The sequence below is a fragment of the Salvelinus alpinus genome, chromosome 23 (assembly GCF_045679555.1).
Source record: "Salvelinus alpinus chromosome 23, SLU_Salpinus.1, whole genome shotgun sequence".
NCBI classification, from domain to species: Eukaryota; Metazoa; Chordata; class Actinopteri; order Salmoniformes; family Salmonidae; genus Salvelinus; species Salvelinus alpinus.
Genome location: NC_092108.1, coordinates 20155522 through 20174298, shown reverse-complemented (window position 1 = coordinate 20174298; position 18777 = coordinate 20155522). Strand labels below are relative to the sequence as shown.

General features: G+C 43.7%; 1 protein-coding gene across 2 annotated transcripts; it reads right to left on the bottom strand.

Moving 5' to 3' along the window:
* Positions 1–988: 988 nt before the first annotated feature.
* On the bottom strand, positions 989–16836 carry LOC139550503 (cytochrome P450 2J2-like). Of its 2 annotated transcripts, none has more exons than XM_071361435.1 (9): positions 16402–16836; positions 5387–5549; positions 5137–5286; positions 4772–4932; positions 4245–4433; positions 3870–4008; positions 2431–2615; positions 2035–2176; positions 989–1823 (listed from the first exon to the last, which is right to left on the bottom strand). In XM_071361435.1, exons 1-9 carry the CDS (start codon positions 16576–16578, stop codon positions 1645–1647), a joined length of 1485 nt encoding a protein of 494 aa, XP_071217536.1. In that variant the 5' UTR covers positions 16579–16836; the 3' UTR covers positions 989–1644. The 2 variants fall into 2 exon arrangements, with proteins under 2 accessions (XP_071217536.1, XP_071217535.1); XM_071361434.1 differs by having other exon boundaries at positions 3870–4011; positions 16402–16834.
* Positions 16837–18777: the final 1941 nt, after the last annotated feature.

Here is an 18777-nt window from a genome sequence, read left to right as displayed (position 1 = left end):
AGCACCAGCTGTCAGAGCAGCTCACAGATTACTGCACCTGTACATAGCCCATCTATAATTTAGCCCAAACAACTACTTCTTCCCCTACTGTATTTATTTATTTATTTTTCTCCTTTGCACCCCATTATTTCTATTTCTACTTTGCACATTCTTCCACTGCAAATCTACCATTCCAATGTTTTACTTGCTATATTGTATTTACCTCGCCACCATGGCCTTTTTTGCCTTTACCTCCCTTATCTCACCTCATTTGCTAACATTGTATATAGACGTATTTTTCTACTGTATTATTGACTGTTTCTACCTGGTTAAATAAAGGTTACATTTTTTTTAAAGAATAAAAAAAGAATAAACCATCCCTCGAGTGAGCCTCTTTCCCACTTACAGATTCCTCAATGACTGCTGGGGTCGGTGGATTCAAAACTCCACTATCAAACAGAAGAAACAGAAAAATCACATGGGATTGTTCAGTGATGGCCAAAGTCCAGAGCCTGTATTTGTGGAGCCCAATTATTGTGCCGTCTGAATAGCTGAAGTGATCACACGAGATGAACTAGCATGAAATGTAAATAAGACATACATTTGTTCTGTTGTACAGAATTGTGACTTTAATCAAACAATGCTGTAAGACTGGATCTTTTCAAAATGCTAGAAGGGTTACGTTCAAAGTACAAATTACTTAAACCAGGGGCGCAACTTTGGTTTTAGAAGTGGGGGGGACATAACTTTTTTTTTTATTATTATTATTTTTCTTCTTCTATCCAGTCGGAAAACACTCCAAAAAGTCTACCCGACCGCTCGGAGGCATCCGCATGATCCTAAAACACACTGTTGCCTCGTTTTGTATCACATTCCAATGATAAAACTGGGGAGACAAAAATGTAATTTCAGAATGTGGGCACATTAATGCTGTTCCCAGTGAAATGTGCGCCCCTGAATTAAACTATTAAAGGCCCAGTGCAGTCAATAATGTGATTTTCATGTGTTTTATATATATATATATATATATAATATATAGGTTGGGATGATATTGTGAAAATTATGATAATGCCCTTTTAGTTTGAGAGCTGTTTGAAAAGACTGCCTGAAATTTCAGCCTGTTTTGGTGGGAGAGAGTTTTGGCTTTCCATGGTGACATCACCATTCAGTAAATTAGTTAATAGACCAATAAGAAAGAGAGTTCCAAACCTCTCTGCCAATAACAGCAAAATTCTTGCTTGAGAAATTGCTATTTTCTAAGGAGCTATTTTTGTTTATTTTTGACCATTTTAATTTAAAACAATCACAGTAAGGTACTTAATTGTTACCCAGAAATTATTTGATATTGAGATAAAAATGGCTGCGTTGGACCTTTAAGAAAGGGGGGACACTGTAAATATAATACTGTGTATACATTATGTTAAGCATGCAGACAGTGCTCAGTAATTCAGTGTATCATACAATCTGCCGTTGTGCCCTTAACCTGAAACTTCTCCAGTGGCGCTGCACCATGGCTGACCCTGTGCTTCCAACCCTTCGAGGGTGTGTGTGTTTGATTTGGGAGGGGGTAGGGTTAAAAGCAAAAAGACCGATTTCCATAGGAAAATGGACAATAAAATGTATTCCTCTTCTTCTCCAAAACGGAACTATAATGGTGGTGAACCATCACCATGTGGAGGCACAGATAGTGAAGGGTTTAGGGGACTGGATGGCCACTCCCTGGGGCTCCAGGCTTGGTGGTTCCTCTCCAGGGGATGTAGAGATGGTGAACCTCTGGAGGAGGGAGGTGAAAAAGAGGAAGAGCTCCATGCGGGCCAGCGACTGCCCCAGACAAGCCCTCTTTCCTAGGAGCAGAGAGAGGGAGAGAGAGAAATGGGTATACGCAGGGTACAGGGACAGAGTTATTATTACCGCTACTGTATCACATAACACAGGCTTTGTAGGCAGGCTGGGTTTTTTTTCATTTTGTGAAAGCTAGAATAGAGTTAGTAGAGCTACATTGTATGTGGGTGGAATTTAGGGCAAGAGCGGATGAAATTGAATCTAGGGACCAACCTGCAGAAAATGGGAAAAAAGCCTCCCTTTTCCGGAAGTGACCATGCACATCCAGGAAATGTTGTGGGTTGAAGTGGTCTGCCGTCTCCCATTCTGTCTGGTCACGTAACACTGAGGAGAGGTTGACTATCACTTTAGTGCCCTATGGAGGGGATGATGAGAAAGCATGCTTGAAATAACCTTTTAAAACCATAGAACTTCAAACAAAAAATGTAAACATCATTTCCATGGGATGGTATTTTCCATAATGTAACAAATACACTGAACATTTTATTCACCAGAGTTCTCGCATTAAAACAGCACTAAAGAAAGTGTGGAAGTTCAGGACAAATGAGCATATCTTCTAACTCCCCCACAGAGAAATGAATTGAGGTGATACTGTACAGTCTGTCTCACCTTGGGTATGAAATATCCCCCCATGGTAGCATCTTTGCTTGACATCCTGATATTGAGAGGCAGTATGTTGGCCATTCTCTGTGTCTCGTGGATCACAGCGTCTGTGTAGGGCATGCTCACCCTATCAGCAAGGCAGGGCTGGCGAGACTGGCCAATCACACTTTTGATCTCTTCCTGGACATTCTCTGGGAAGATGAAGAGGGATTCAAATGGCTTAGAACTTAGTTATGACTCAACTTAGTTTTGTTGATGTGCTGTTTGGTCAGAAAGTGGTTGTTTGTTGGTTGGCTGTAGCTGCTTAGTTATTCAGAGGCTGTTTGTAGGTTGGTTGGTGTATAGCATAGCTTTAAGAATTGGATATACTGTATACAGTGAGCTCCAAAAGTATTGGGACAGAGATAAAAAAAAAAAATGTTGTCTCTGTCTTCCAGCACTTTGGATTTGATACAATGAGGTTATAGCGCAGACTGTCAGCTTTACTTTGAGGGTATTTTTATCCATATCAGGTGAACAGTTTGAAAATTACAACACTTTTTGCCCATAGTCCCCCCAGTTTAGGGGACCAAAAGTATTAGGAAAAATTCACTTATGTGTATTAAAGTAGTAAAAAGTTAAGTATTTAGTCTCATATTCATAGCATGCAATGGCTACATCAAGATTGTGACTCTACAAATTTGTTGGATGCATTTACTGTTTATTTTGGATGTGTTTCAGATTATTTTGTGCCCTATAGAAATTAATGGTAAATAATGTATTATGTCATTTTGGAGTCACTTTTATTGTAAATAAGAATAGAACGTTTCTAAACACGTCTACATTAATGTGGATGCTACCATGATTACAGATAATCCTCAATGAATCGTGAATAATGATGAGTGAGAAAGTTACAGACGCACAAATATCATATCCCCCCCACACACACACACACACACAAATGCCAGCCTCCCCTGTTATTGCAATGGTGAGAGGTTAGCATGTCTTGGGGGTATGATATTTGTGAGTCTAACTTTCTCATCATTATTCACGATAGAAATAGAAATTAACTGACCATTCATTTCTATTGGGCAAACAGCAAATGCATCAAACACATTTGTAGAGTCACAAGCTTGATGTAGTTATTGCGTGCTATGAATATGGGACCAAATACTTTACTTTTTACTATTTTAATACACATAAGTGAATTTCCCCCAATACTTTTGGTCCTCTAAAATGGGGGGACTATGTATGAAGAGTGTTGTAATTTCTAAACGGTTAACCCGATATGGATGAAAATACCCTCAAATTAAAGCTGACAGTCTGCACTTTAACCTGATAGTCATTGTATCAATTCCAATCCAAAGTCCTGGAGTACAGAGCCAAAACAACAACAAAAAATTGTCACTGTCCCAATACTTTTGGAGCTCACGGTATGACTCTAGTCTATAGAGCACTATACCTACCCTGAACATCAGGGTACTTCACCATGTAGAGCAGAGCCCAACGTAAAGTATTGGTTATGGTCTCTGTTCCAGCCTCAAACAAGTCCAGACTGCAATACACCAAGTTCTCTGAGTGGAACCCAGCCTCGATGTCCCTCTTCTTCTGAAGGAGGTATTATCAAATACAAGAACAGGATGAAACATTACTATCAACTGTCTCGGATGTTGTACCTAAAAGACCCATGGCAGTAGTCAAAAGCTTTTATGACTGTTGAGACCATTAAAGATGGCAAGTCAATATTCAAGTTAATTTCATGACTGAACATGTTGCACAGGCAATAAAAGTGACAATATACTGTACATACACAGACAAAGAAACTGATATACAGGCATCACCTTGTCTATTTCTCCGATGTAGGAGTCAATGTAGTCCCGGTGATCAAAGGGATCCCAGTCCTTCTTATGTTTCTCTATTTCTTTTCTCAGGAATGACACAATCTTTGCATAGTTGGAAAGAATTGTCACATGGGGACCAGAACGCAGCCCAGGCAAACGCTTGAACAGCCATGGAAATACATCATACAGCTAAGAGAAAAAGGGGACATAATTATATATCCTGAAGTTGTGCTTCAAAGAAAAATGTGAGATGTATACTAGGGGCTAATGAGAAGGTATGGTGTATGGTGAACACAACTAATACGTGTATCACTTTACTGAGCTGCATATAGCAGAGGAGGCTGGTGGGAGAAGCAATAGGAGGACTGGCTCATTGTAATGGCTGGAATGGAATCAATGGAACGGAGTCAAACAAGCTGTTTTTATGTGTTTGGTACCATTCCATTTATTCCATTCCAGCCATTACAATGAGCCCATCCTCCTTCTATAGCCTTGTTGCGTCATCTCATCAGCACAGGGGAACCCACCTGAACCAGAGGGTTGCCTATCAATAGCATGGACTCCTGGCTCAGTCGCAGACGGTTCTGGAAGTCTGTAGCGTTGTAGTCAAATCGCTTTCCAAACACCAAGAATCCAATGCTGTTTGCAGCAGCACTGTTTATTATGAGTTGGGGGTTGAATGGCCCTCCTGTTGGGTTACATTTAAGTACTGTTCTTAAGTAGACACAATGTTACCTTTGTATTACATAGAACTTGAAATGCACAATGTACAATTACAATAATAAGGAAAATGCACTGAAAACTCTTAATTTGTATTCTAAAGTCACAACCAGAAATCTTATTTTAATGTTTTTCACTGTAAATTGTGATTGGTTTGTTTACAGCAGCTCACCCATTTCCTGTTGGAAGGCCTGACACAGGAAGTTACACTCCTGCTGCACATGAAGCTCCAGGGTTCTCTTCCCCTCACCAACGTGTTTTAGGTGGGCCACCGAGAACTGCCGTTGCCTCCTCCATCTGTATCCATTACTTACAGAGATTCCTTTTGAAATAGAGTTTCATGGTTACTTGAAAATAATTTTAATTAAACAGTAACGATGGTGAGTGAAATTATATATGAAAATGTAAATAGCAGGTCTTACCACAGTCTTTGAAAACATCACTAAAGAGAGGAGATGCAGGTCGGTCTAAAAAGTTATCTCCCTGAGTCATTAAAACATCCTTCACCATCTTGTACCCAGACACAAACACCACCTTCTCCCAACCCCACCGAAGGCTGAAAATATTGCCGAACTGTTCAGCAACCTAAAAACAATCGCAGGAAAACTTAAAGAAAGATCTTTGTAACAAGCAACAAAACATTATTTGCATAAATTGATCGGCCTTGAATTTTTTGATGCTGTTTGTACAGTACCAGTCAAAGGTTTGGACACAAAAATCTCAAATTAGACCAAAGGACAGATTTCCACCGGTCTAATGTCCATTGCTCATGTTTCTTGGCCCAAGCAAGTCTCTTCTTCTTATTGGGGTCCTTTAGTAGTGGTTTCTTTGCAGCAATTCGACCATGAAGGCCTGATTCCTGCAGTCTCCTCTGAACAGTTGATGTTGAGATCTGTCTGTTACTTGAACTCTGTGACGCATTTATTTGGGCTGCAATTTCTGAGGTTGGTAACTGTTATGATTTTTATGAATAATGACTAAATTATATATACATTTAACGTAGAACTATAACTAACAGAAATCTACCCTGTCACTGTATGATTGTATGAAATTTATTAGAATTTCAGCTTGTAGTAGATTGTATAACAGGTGGCAGGCAATGTATGAGAAGGAGAAGACTTGTGAACTATATTGTCATTGTTTCTGAGAGGAGGGACATTTATGACGAAATGTGAGGTATATATTTTTATTTTTTATTTTTTATTTCACCTTTATTTAACCAGGTAGGCTAGTTGAGAACAAGTTCTCATTTGCAACTGCGACCTGGCCAAGATAAAGCATAGCAGTGTGAACAGACAACACAGAGTTACACATGGAGTAAACAATAAACAAGTCAATAACATGGTAGAAAAAAAGAGAATCTATATACAATGTGTGCAAAAGGCATGAGGTAGGCAATAAATCGAATAATTACAATTTAGCAGATTAACACTGGAGTGATAAATCATCAGATGATCATGTGCAAGAAGAGATACTGGTGTGCAAAAGAGCAGAAAAGTAAATAAATAAAAGCAGTATGGGGGGGTGAGGTAGGTAAATTGGGTGGGTAGTTTACAGATGGACTATGTACAGCTGCAGCGATCGGTTAGCTGCTCGGATAGCAGATTTTTAAAGTTGTTGAGGGAGATAAAAGTCTCCAACTTCAGAGATTTTTGCAATTCGTTCCAGTCGCAGGCAGCAGAGAACTGGAAGGAAAGGCGTCCAAATGAGGTTTTAGCTTTAGGGATGATCAGTGAGATACACCTGCTGGAGCGCGTGCTGCGGGTGGGTGTAGCCATCGTGACCAGTGAACTGAGATAAGGCGGCACTTTACCTAGCATAGCCTTGTAGATGACCTGGAGCCAGTGGGTCTGACGACGAACATGTAGCGAGGGCCAGCCGACTAGGGCATACAGGTCGCAGTGGTGGGTCGTATAAGGTGCTTTAGTAACAAAACGAATGGCACTGTGATAAACTGCATCCAGTTTGCTGAGTAGAGTGTTGGAAGCTATTTTGTAGATGACATCGCCGAAGTCGAGGATCGGTAGGATAGTCAGTTTTACTAGGGTAAGTTTGGCGGCGTGAGTGAAGGAGGCTTTGTTGCGGAATAGAAAGCCGATTCTTGATTTGATTTTGGATTGGAGATGTTTGATATGAGTCTGGAAGGAGAGTTTGCAGTCTAGCCAGACACCTAGGTACTTATAGATGTCCACATATTCTAGGTCGGAACCGTCCAGGGTGGTGATGCTAGTCGGGCGTGCGGGTGCAGGCAGCGAACGGTTGAAAAGCATGCATTTGGTTTTACTAGCGTTTAAGAGCAGTTGGAGGCCACGGAAGGAGTGTTGTATGGCATTGAAGCTCGTTTGGAGGTTAGATAGCACAGTGTCCAAGGAAGGGCCGGAAGTATATAGAATGGTGTCGTCTGCGTAGAGGTGGATCAGGGAATCACCCGCAGCAAGAGCAACATCATTGATGTATACAGAGAAAAGAGTCGGCCCGAGAATTGAACCCTGTGGTACCCCCATAGAGACTGCCAGAGGACTGGACAACATGCCCTCCGATTTGACACACTGAACTCTGTCTGCAAAGTAGTTGGTGAACCAGGCAAGGCAGTCATTAGAAAAACCGAGGCTACTGAGTCTGCCGATAAGAATATGGTGATTGACAGAGTCGAAAGCCTTGGCCAGGTCGATGAAGACGGCTGCACAGTAATGTCTTTTATCGATGGCGGTTATGATGTCGTTTAGTACCTTGAGCGTGGCTGAGGTGCACCCGTGACCGGCTCGGAAACCGGATTGCACAGCGGAGAAGGTACGGTGGGATTCGAGATGGTCAGTGATCTGTTTGTTGACTTGGCTTTCGAAGACCTTAGATAGGCAGGGCAGGATGGATATAGGTCTGTAACAGTTTGGGTCCAGGGTGTCTCCCCCTTTGAAGAGGGGGATGACCGCGGCAGCTTTCCAATCCTTGGGGATCTCAGATGATACGAAGGAGAGGTTGAACAGGCTGGTAATAGGGGGTGCGACAATGGCGGCGGACAGTTTCAGAAATAGGGGGTCCAGATTGTCAAGCCCAGCTGATTTGTATGGGTCCAGGTTTTCCAGCTCTTTCAGAACATCTGCTATCTGGATTTGGGTAAAGGAGAAGCTGGGGAGGCTTGGGCGAGTAGCAGCGGGGGGGGCGGGGCTGTTTGCCAAGGTTGGAGTCGCCAGGAGGAAGGCATGGCCAGCCATTGAGAAATGCTTGTTGAAGTCTTCGATTATCACGGATTTATCGGTGGTGACCGTGTTACCTAGCCTCAGTGCAGTGGGCAGCTGGGAGGAGGTGCTCTTGTTCTCCATGGACTTTACAGTATCCCAGAACTTTTTGGAGTTAGAGCTACAGGATGCGAATTTCTGCTTGAAAAAGCTGGCCTTTGCTTTCCTGACTGACTGCGTGTATTGGTTCCTGACTTCCCTGAACAGTTGCATATCGCGGGGGCTCTTCGATGCTATTGCAGTTCGCCACAGGATGTTTTTGTGCTGGTCGAGGGCAGTCAGGTCTGGAGTGAACCAAGGGCTATATCTGTTCTTGGTTCTGCATTTTTTGAACGGAGCATGCTTGTCTAATATGGTGAGGAAGTAACATTTAAAGAATGACCAGGCATCCTCAACTGACGGGATGAGGTCAATATCCTTCCAGGGTACCCGGGCCAGGTCGATTAGAAAGGCCTGCTCGCAGAAGTGTTTTAGGGAGCGTTTGACAGTGATGAGGGGTGGTCGTTTGACCGCGGACCCGTGGCGGATACAGGCAATGAGGCAGTGATCGCTGAGATCTTGATTGAAGACAGCAGAGGTGTATTTGGAGGGCAGGTTGGTCAGGATAATGTCTATTAGGGTGCCCATGTTTACGGATTTAGGGTTGTACCTGGTGGGTTCCTTGATGATTTGTGTGAGATTGAGGGCATCAAGCTTGGATTGTAGGACTGCCGGGGTGTTAAGCATATCCCAGTTTAGGTCACCTAACAGAACAAACTCTGAAGCTAGATGGGGAGCGATCAATTCACAGATGGTGTCCAGGGCACAGCTGGGAGCTGAGGGGGGTCGGTAGCAGGCGGCAACAGTGAGAGACTTATTTCTGGAGAGATTAATTTTTAAAATTAGAAGTTCGAACTGTTTGGGCATAGACCTGGAAAGTATGACAGAACTTTGCAGGTTATCTCTGCAGTAGATTGCAACTCCTCCCCCTTTGGCAGTTCTATCTTGACGGAAAGTGTTATAGTTGGGTATGGAAATCTCAGAATTTTTGGTGGCCTTCCTAAGCCAGGATTCGGACACGGCAAGGACATCAGGATTGGCAGAGTGTGCTAAAGCGGTGAGTAAGGCAAACTTAGGGAGGAGGCTTCTGATGTTGACATGCATGAGGCCAAGGCTTTTTTGATCGCAGAAGTCAACAAATGAGGGTGACTGGGGACATGCAGGGCCTGGGTTTACCTCCACATCACCCGAGGAACAGAGGAGTAGTAGGATGAGGGTGCGGCTAAAGGCTATCAAAACTGGTCGCCTAGAGCGTTGGGGACAAAGAATAAAAGGAGCAGATTTATGGGCGTGGTAGAATAGATTCTGGGCATAATGTGCAGACAGGGGTATGGAGGGGCGCGGGTACAGCGGAGGCAAGCCCAGGCACTGGGTGATGATAAGAGAGGTTGTATCTCTGGACATGCTGGTCTCAATGGGTGAGGTCACCGCATGTGTGGGGGGTGGGACAAAGGGGGTATCAGAGGTACGGAGAGTGGAACTACAGGGTCCATTGCAAACCAAAACAATGATAATGAAAACTAGCCTGAACAACAGTATGCAAGGCATATTGATATTTGAGAGAGACATACAATAAGGCATAAAGTGATTGCAGGTCTTGATTGGGAGAGCTAGCTAAAACAACAGGTAAGATAACAGCAGCAATAACAGGGTGCTAGTCTAACACAGCAACAACAGGTAAAAATGGCGACGACTAGGCAGAGAGGGTCGGATTAACTACACACAGATCCTGAGTTAAAGCACAGAGCCGACAGATAAAACACAAATAAACAGAATGGAGTACCGTGAATTAATGGACAGTCAAGCATGCATCAGCTATGTAGCCAAGTGATCATAGTGTCCAGGGGGCAGCCGTAGATGGAGCAGAGGAGGCCTCCACTAAGCTAGCACGCGGCGTTTAAAGTTAGTAGCCCGGGGGGTGGTCTGCTCAGACGGAGGGGGTCTGCTCAGACGTGGTTGTGTCGACAGAGAATCCAAGCCAGATGGCGATGGCGAAAGAGAGGTTGTGAATTGTAGAATTGTGTTTGCTAACTGGTGCTAGCTTCGTGGCAGCTGCGCTAGCCGCAAGCTAGCTGTGAGGATCAGAAGCAGTGGCTCAGGGATTACGGCAGGAATCCGGCGTTGTTGTCGAGAGACAGTCCGATGCTGGTAAATTGGTGAGTAATATCCAGGCTAATAACAGGGCTGGTGTCTGTGCAGAAGGTAAAAAGCTACTAGCAGCGGCAAAAAAAAAATGGCTAAATTAGCTTGTAGCTGGTATTGTAGCCCAAGAATTCGCTGGTAGACCTCTTCAGCTAGCCGGCAGATGGGCCTAGCTCGAGGCTAGCTCAAGGCTAACTGGTGCTTGCTTCGGGACAGAGGTGTTAGCCAGTAGTAGCCACTCGGTTGCAGCTAGCTAGCTGTGATGATACGGTGTAATTGTCCAGAGCTTGCGTCAGGAATCCGGTGATGTGGTAGAGAAAAAGCAGTCCTATATGCTCTGGGTTGATATCGCGCTTGCAGCTAGCCGGCAGATGGGCCTAGCTCGAGGCTAGCTCAAGGCTAACTGGTGCTTGCTTCGGGACAGAGGTGTTAGCCAGTAGTAGCCACTCGGTTGCAGCTAGCTAGCTGTGATGATACGGTGTAATTGTCCAGAGCTTGCGTCAGGAATCCGGTGATGTGGTAGAGAAAAAGCAGTCCTATATGCTCTGGGTTGATATCGCGCTTGCAGACTGGCAGGTATTGGCCCGGTATTGAAGCTGGCTGTGTCCGAGTTGAGGGTGGAGACCGCAGCAGTGGCTAACTGACTACTAGCTAGTAGCTAGTTATCTGGCTAGCTTCTGCTTGGGGTTACGGTTCTAAAGTATAAAAAAAATAGCAGGTCCGTACCACATTGGGTGAGGCGGAATGTAGGAATGTATATTCAGTTCCTAGATGGAAAGTGAAATTAAAATATATACGAAATGTATACGAAAAATACGAAGACTATCTACTATTTACTATTTACACGCTACAGGACAATACAAACACACGTCCGACTGCTACGCCATCTTGGATTGAAGATATAGACCAATGTACAGGAAAATGTTAAGCAGAGCTCTCGTAAATAAACCTGCTGACTAAGTAGACTGTTTCATTTTAATAAGAACCTTACAAATTCTTAGTAACAGACAGAGTATTTTAATTGAAGTTCAGTTAATGAACATGAGAAAAGAATTCTCATAACAGTAACTCTAATGAACTTATCCTCTGCAGCAGAGGTAACTCTGGGTCTTCCCTTCCTGTGGCGGTCCTCATGAGAGCCAGTTTCATCATAGCGCTTGATAGTTTTTGCGACTGCACTTGAAGAAAGTTCTTGAAATGACTGACTGACTGATTGACTGACTGACCTTCATGTCCTAAAGTAATGATGGACTGTCGTTTCTCTTTGCTTATTTGAGCTGTTCTTGCCATAATATGGACTTGGTCTTTTACCAAATAGGGCTTTTTTCTGTACACCACCTCTACCTAGTCACAAAACAACTGATTGGCTCAAACGCATTAAGAACGAAAGAAATTCCACAAATTAACTTTTAAAAAGGCACACCTGTTAATTTAAATGCATTCTAGGTGACTACCTCATGAAGCTGGTTGAGAGAATGCCAAGAGTGTGCAAAGCTGTCATCAAGGTGGCTACTTTAAAGAATCTCAAATACAGTTGAAGTCGGAAGTTTACTGTCAGAAGGTGGTGTAGCTGGTGCATGAAGTCAGGCGCAGGAGAGCAAAATGAGTGAGCAATGTACTTTACTCAGAAAATAAAGGCACAAGGTAAACAAATACACTTGACCAATAACCAACGGTTATGAACACGGGTGAACACAGCACCCGTCGAAAAACCAGCCATCTTGAACCGAACTGAACATAGAAATAATCACGCACAACAAACATGGGGGAAACAGAGGGTTAAATACATGAACATGTAATGGGATAATGAAAACCAGGTGTGTAGAAAATAAAGACAAACCCAATGGAAAATTAAAGATGGGTCAGCGATGGCTAGAAGACCGGTGACGTCGACCGCCGCCCGAACAAGTAGAGGGACCAACCTCAGCGGAAGTCGTGACATTTACATACACTTAGGTTGGAGTCATTAAAACTTGTTTTTCAACCACTCCACAAATTTCTTGTTAACAAACTATAGTTTTGGCAGGTTGGATAGGACATCTACTTTGTGCAAGACACAAGTAATTTTTCCAACAATTGTTTACAGACAGATTATTTCACTTATAAGTCACTGTATCACAATTCCAGTGGGTCAGAAGTTTACATACACTAAGTTGACTGTGCCTTTAAACAGCTTGGAAAATTCCAGAAAATGATATCATGGCTTTAGAAGCTTCTGATAGGCTAATTGACATAATTTGAGTCAATTGGAGGCGTACCTGTGGATGTATTTCAAGGCCTACCTTCAAACACAGTGCCTCTTTGCTTGACATCATGGGAAAATCGAAAGAAATCAGCCAAGACCTCAGAAGACAATTGTAGACCTCCACAAGTCTGGTTCATCCTTGGGAGCAATTTCCAAATGCCTGAAGGTACCACGTTCATCTGTACAAACAATAGTACGCAAGTATAAACACCATGGTACCACGCAGCCATCATACCGCTCAGGAAGGAGAAGTGTTCTGTCTCCTAGAGATAAATGTACTTTGGTGCGAAAAGTGCAGATCAATCCAAGAACAACAGCAAAGTACCTTGTGAAGATGCTGGAGGAAACGGATACAAAAGTATCTATATCCACAGTAAAACGAGTCCTATATCTACATTACCTGAAAGGCAGCTCAGCAAGGAAGAAGCCACTGCTCCAAAACCGCCATAAAAAAGCCAGACTACGGTTTGCAACTCCACATGGGGACAAAGATCGTACTTTTTGGAGAAATCTCCTCTGGTCTGATGAAAAAAATATATAACTGTTTGGCAATAATGACCATCGTTATGTTTAGAGGAAAAAGGGGGAGGCTTGCAAGCCGAAGAACACCATCCCAACCGTGAAGCACGGGGGTGGCAGCAACATGTTGTGGGGGTGCTTTGCTGCAGGAGGGACTGGTGCACTTCACAAAATAGATGGCATCATGAGGATGGAAAGTTATGTGTATATATTGAAACAACATCTCAAGACATCAGTCAGGAAGTTAAAGCTTGGTCGCAAATGGGTCTTCCAAATGGACAATGACCCCAAGCATACTTCCAAAGTTGTGGCAAAATGTCTTAAGGACAACAAAGTCAAGGTATTGGAGTGGCCATCACAAAGCTTTGACTTCAAGCCTATAGAAAATTTGTGGGCAGAACTGAAAAAGCGTGTGAGAGCAAGGAGGCCTACAAATCTAACTCAGTTACACCAGCTCTGTCAGGAGGAATGTGCCAAAATTCACCCAACTTACTGTGGGAAGCTTGTGGAAGGCTACCCGAAATGTTTGACCCAAGTTAAACAATTTAAAGGCAATGTTACCAAATACTAATTGAGTGTATGTAAACTTCTGACCCACTGGGAATGTGATGAAAGAAATAAAAGCTGACATAAATAATTCTCTCTACTATTATTCTGACATTTCACATTCTTAAAATAAAGTGGTGATCCTAACTGACCTAAGACAGGGAATACATTTTTACTAGGATTAAATGTCAGGAATTGTGAAAAATGTAAACTGTTTAAATGTATTAAAAACATTTTTTAAATGTAAACTCAGCAAAAAAAGAAACGTCCCTTTTTCAGGACCCTATCTTTCAAAGATAATTCTTAAAAATCCAAATAACTTCACAGATCTTCATTGTAAATGGTTTAAACACAGTTTCCCATGCTTGTTCAATGAACCATAAACAATTAATGAACATGCACCTGTGGAACGGTCGTTAAGACACTAACCGCTTACAGATGGTAGGCAATTAAGGTCACAGTTATGAACACTTTGGACACTAAAGAGGCCTTTCTACTGACTCTGAAACACACCAAAAGAAAGATGCCCAGGGTCCCTGCTCATTTGCGTGAGCGTGCCTTAGGCATGCTGCAAGGAGGCATGAGGACTGCAGATGTGGCCAGGGCAATAAATTGCAATGTCCGTACTAAGACAGCGCTACAGGGAGACAGGACGGACAGCTGATCGTCCTCGCAGTCGCAGACCACTTGTAACAACACCTGCAGAGGATTGGCACATTCGAACATCCGGGTGATGGTCGGATTCGCGTTTATTGTCGAAGGAATGAGCGTTATACCGAGGCCTGTACTCTGGAGCGGGATCGAGGTGGAGGGTCTATCATGGTCTGGGGCGGTGTGTCACAGCATCATCGAACTGAGCTTGTTGTCATTGCAGGCAATCTCAACGCTGTGCGTTACAGGGAAGACATCCTCCTCCCTCATGTGGTACCCTTCCTGCAGGCTCATCCTGACATGACCCTCCAGCATGATGCCAATGCCACCAGCCATACGGCTCGTTCTGTGTGTGATTTCCTGCAAGACAGGAATGTCAGTGTGCTGCCATGGCCAGCGAAGAGCCCGGATCTTAATCCCATTGAGCACGTCTGGGACCTGTTGGATCGGAGGATGAGGGCTAGGGCCATTCCCTCCAGAAATGTTCAGAAACTTGCAGGTGCCTTGGTGGAAGAGTGGGGTAACATCTCACAGCAAACACTGGCAAATCTGGTGCAGTCCATGAGGAGGAGATGCACTGCAGTACTTAATGCAGCTGGTGGCCACACCGGATACTGACTGTTATTTTTGATTTTGACCCTTTGTTCAGGGACACATTATTCCATTTATGTTAGTCACATGTCTGTGGAACTTGTTCAGTTTATGTCTCAGTTGTTGAATCTTGTTATGTTCATACAAATATTTACACATGTTAAGTTTGCTGAAAATAAACGCAGTTGACCGCTAGAGGACATTTCTTTTGTTGCTGAGTTTATTTGGCTAAGGTGTAAACTTCTGACTTCAACTGTATAAAATATATTTTGATTTGTTTAACACTTTTTTGGTTACTACATGATTACATGTGTTATTTCATAGTGTTGATGTCTTCACTATTAGGTCCTATGATTGAGTGTAGTCTGGCCCAGGAGTGTGAAGGTGAATGGAAAGGCGCTAGAGCAACGAACCGTCCTTGCTGTCCCTGCCTGGCCTGTTCCCCTCTCTCCACGGGGATTCTCTGCCTCTAACCCTATTAAAGGGGCTGAGTCACTGGCTTACTGGTGCTCTTCCATGCCATCCCTATGAGGGGTGCGTCACTTGAGTGGGTTGAGTCACTGACGTGATCTTCTTGTCCAGGTTAGCGCCCCCCTTGGGTTGTGCCGTGGGGGAGATCTTCGTGGGCTATACTCGGCCTTGTCTCAGGATGGTAAGTTGGTGGTTGAAGATATCCCTCTAGTGGTGTGGGGGCTGTGCTTTGGCAAAGTGGGTGGGGTTATATCCTGCCTGTTTGGCCCTGTCCGGGGGTATAGTCGGACGGGGCCACAGTGTCTCCCGACCCCTCCTGTCTCAGCCTACAGTATTTATGCTGCAGTAGTTTGTGTCGGGGGGCTAGGGTCAGTCTGTTATGTCTGGAGTATTTCTCCTGTCTTATCCGGTGTCCTGTGTGAATTTAAGTATGCTCTCTAATTCTCTCTTTTTCTCTCTATCTTTCTCTCTCTCGGAGGACCTGAGCCCTAGGACCATGCCTCAGGACTACCTAGCCTGATGACTCCTTGCTGTCCCCAGTCCACCTGGCCGTGTTGCTGCTCCAGTTTCAACTGTTCTGCCTGCGGCTATGGAACCCTGACCTGTTCACCGGACGTGCTACCTGTCCCAGACCTGTTGTTTTCAACTCTCTAGAGACAGCAGGAGCGGTAGAGATACTCTGAATGATCGGCTATGAAAAGCAACTGACATTTACTCCTGAGGTGCTGACCTGTTGCACCCTCGACAACCACTGTGACTATTATTATTTGACCCTGCTGGTCATCTATGAACATTTGAACATCTTGGCCATGTTCTGTTATAATCTCCACCCGGCACAGCCAGAAGAGGACTGGACTATTCTACAATGTAGAAAATAGTAAAAAGAAAGAAAAACCCTGGAATGAGTAGATGTGTCCAAACTTTTGACTGGTACTGTATATGTCATTACCGTATAGCCTAAGGTATAAGTCTTTGTAATATAGTAGCTAAGTGTTACCTTGTCCATGTCCTGGTAGCCAAACCCAATGAAGATATTTCCAAGGAAAGGTAGAGGCCATGGTCCAGGAGGGAACTCAGGTGGGTTTCTGTGCTTCAGGAAGTCCACCAGCAGTAGGAACAGAAAGATCACAAGCAGGCAGCTCTTCAGGTCCAGACAATCCAGAGATAGTAGCATGGTAGGAGGCAGCTACAGCAGGACTGTGACAGACACTAGGAGGCTGTGGAACACTGGCAGCATGCTCCTTCCAAAGTTCACCTCCCGTTTAAATTCTCTCAAGCCAGAGTTTTTTTTGCTATTCATATGAAATCCGAAATTAAGTTACAGATTTATGATATTTGAGGTTTCTGTCTCTCTCTCTCTTTCCGTAATTAAATATTTGCTTGTGCTACTCCCCTCCCCCTCTTTATTTTTTCTCTATTTCTCCCTCTATTTTATTTATTCTGTCTCTGTCCTTTCCCTCAGTAGTTTGTTGCCAACTATTCAGGAGTTCAAACCCTTATGTAAGAGCTGCAGAACAAACAGCCAGCATCACTGAAACAGGGGAACAGCCAGCAACACCGAAACGGGAATGGCAGAAAAAGGAAGGAAAGTAAGGAGGAAAAGAGGAAGTGGGAAAAGTTCAATTAGCAAAGATTATTTTTGATTCCTTTCAATGGGTGCACTACAGAAAAACATACAATAGTATACATTCTGTACTTGTCTGGTTCCTCTATACATTGAAAGATTTTCACATTTTGGGCCCATGGATTTTTATGGCCGATTTCACAAAGTTCTGTTGAAGAGGCACCTGCAGACATGTACCCATGCATATTCAAATCCTACCACTTGGTGGCACTCTATCTCTAGAATGATGGCGACTTTACCTCTGTTGAATTTAGAGCTCTGAACCAGGAGGTCAAATCAAATCAAACTTTATTTGTCACATGTGCCGAATACAACAAGTGTGGAATTTACAGTGAAATGTTTACTTACAAGCCCTTAACCCAACAGCGCAGTTCAAGAAGAGTTAAGAAAATATTTAGGTGGCAGTATTAGAGAGGAAAACTCATCAGGAATATGTGTGTGCTTGCATGTGTGCGAACGAGTGGTGAATGTGAATGCATGAGAGAGAGAGAGAGAGAGAGAGAGAGAGAGAGAGAGAGAGAGAGAGAGAGAGAGAAAAGTGAGCAAGGAATCTGTCCCTTAGTTATATTTCAGCATATAAAAACTGTGACCTAGGCTGTGCCTTGTTTGCATATGACCTCAGCTCCAACGCCTAAGGCTAAACAGAAAAACCATCCATTATTTAAAGCGGTTAACCACACTCTCCCAAATTACAGTGACTTTGGGTTCCCTTTCGCCAGATTTAGTGGTTGTGTAGTTCCCCCTCTTAAGTTACTCTGTTTTGTTTTCGCTTAACATTTATGACAGCAAATTGAAATAAGACTTTTAAAAATCACTGCGTTTTTGTCTTTCGAGCTTCTAGTCATGAAATCTATGCAGCCTACTCAATCACTTTTTATAGCTACTGTTTATATGCCTCCTGGGCCGTATACAGCGTTCCTCACTGAGTTCCTGGAATTCCTATCGGACCTTGTAGTCATGGCAGATAATATTCACATTTTACATTAATAGTCTTTAATAATCACATGGAAAAGTCCACAGACCCACTCCAAAAGGCTTTCGGAGCCATCATCGAGTCAGTGGGTTTTGTCCAACATGTCTCCAGACCTACTCATTGCCACAGTCATACCCTGGATCTAGTTTCGTCCCATGGAATAAATATTGTGGATCTAAATATCTTTCCTTATAATCCTGGACTAACGGACCACCATCTTATTACATTTGCAATCGCAACAAATTATCTGCTTCGACCCCAACCAAGGATCATCAAAAGCTGTGCTTTGGCAAAGTGGCTGGGGTTATATCCTGCCTGGTTGGCCCTGTCCGGAGGTATCGTCAGACAGTGTCCCCCGACCCACCCCTGTCTCAGTCTCTAGTATCTATGCTGCAATAGTCTATGTGCCGGGGGGTCAGTCTGTTATATCTGGTGTAATTCTCCTGTCTTATCTGGTGTCCTGTGTGCATTTAAGTTTACTCCCTCCAATTCTCTCTCTCTCCCTCTCTCCCTCCCGGAGGACCTGAGCCCTAGTATCTTGCCTCAGGACTACCTGACCCGATAACTCTTGGCTATCCCCAGTCCACCGAGTCGTGCTGCTGCTCCAGTTTCAACTGTTCTGCCGGAGGCTAGGGAACCCTGACCTGTTCACCGGACGTGTTAACTTGTCCCGGACCTGATGTTTTTGACTCTGAATGCTTGGCTATGAAAAGCCAACTGACATTTACTCCTGAGGTTCTGACCTGTTGCATCCTCTACAACCACCGATTATTATT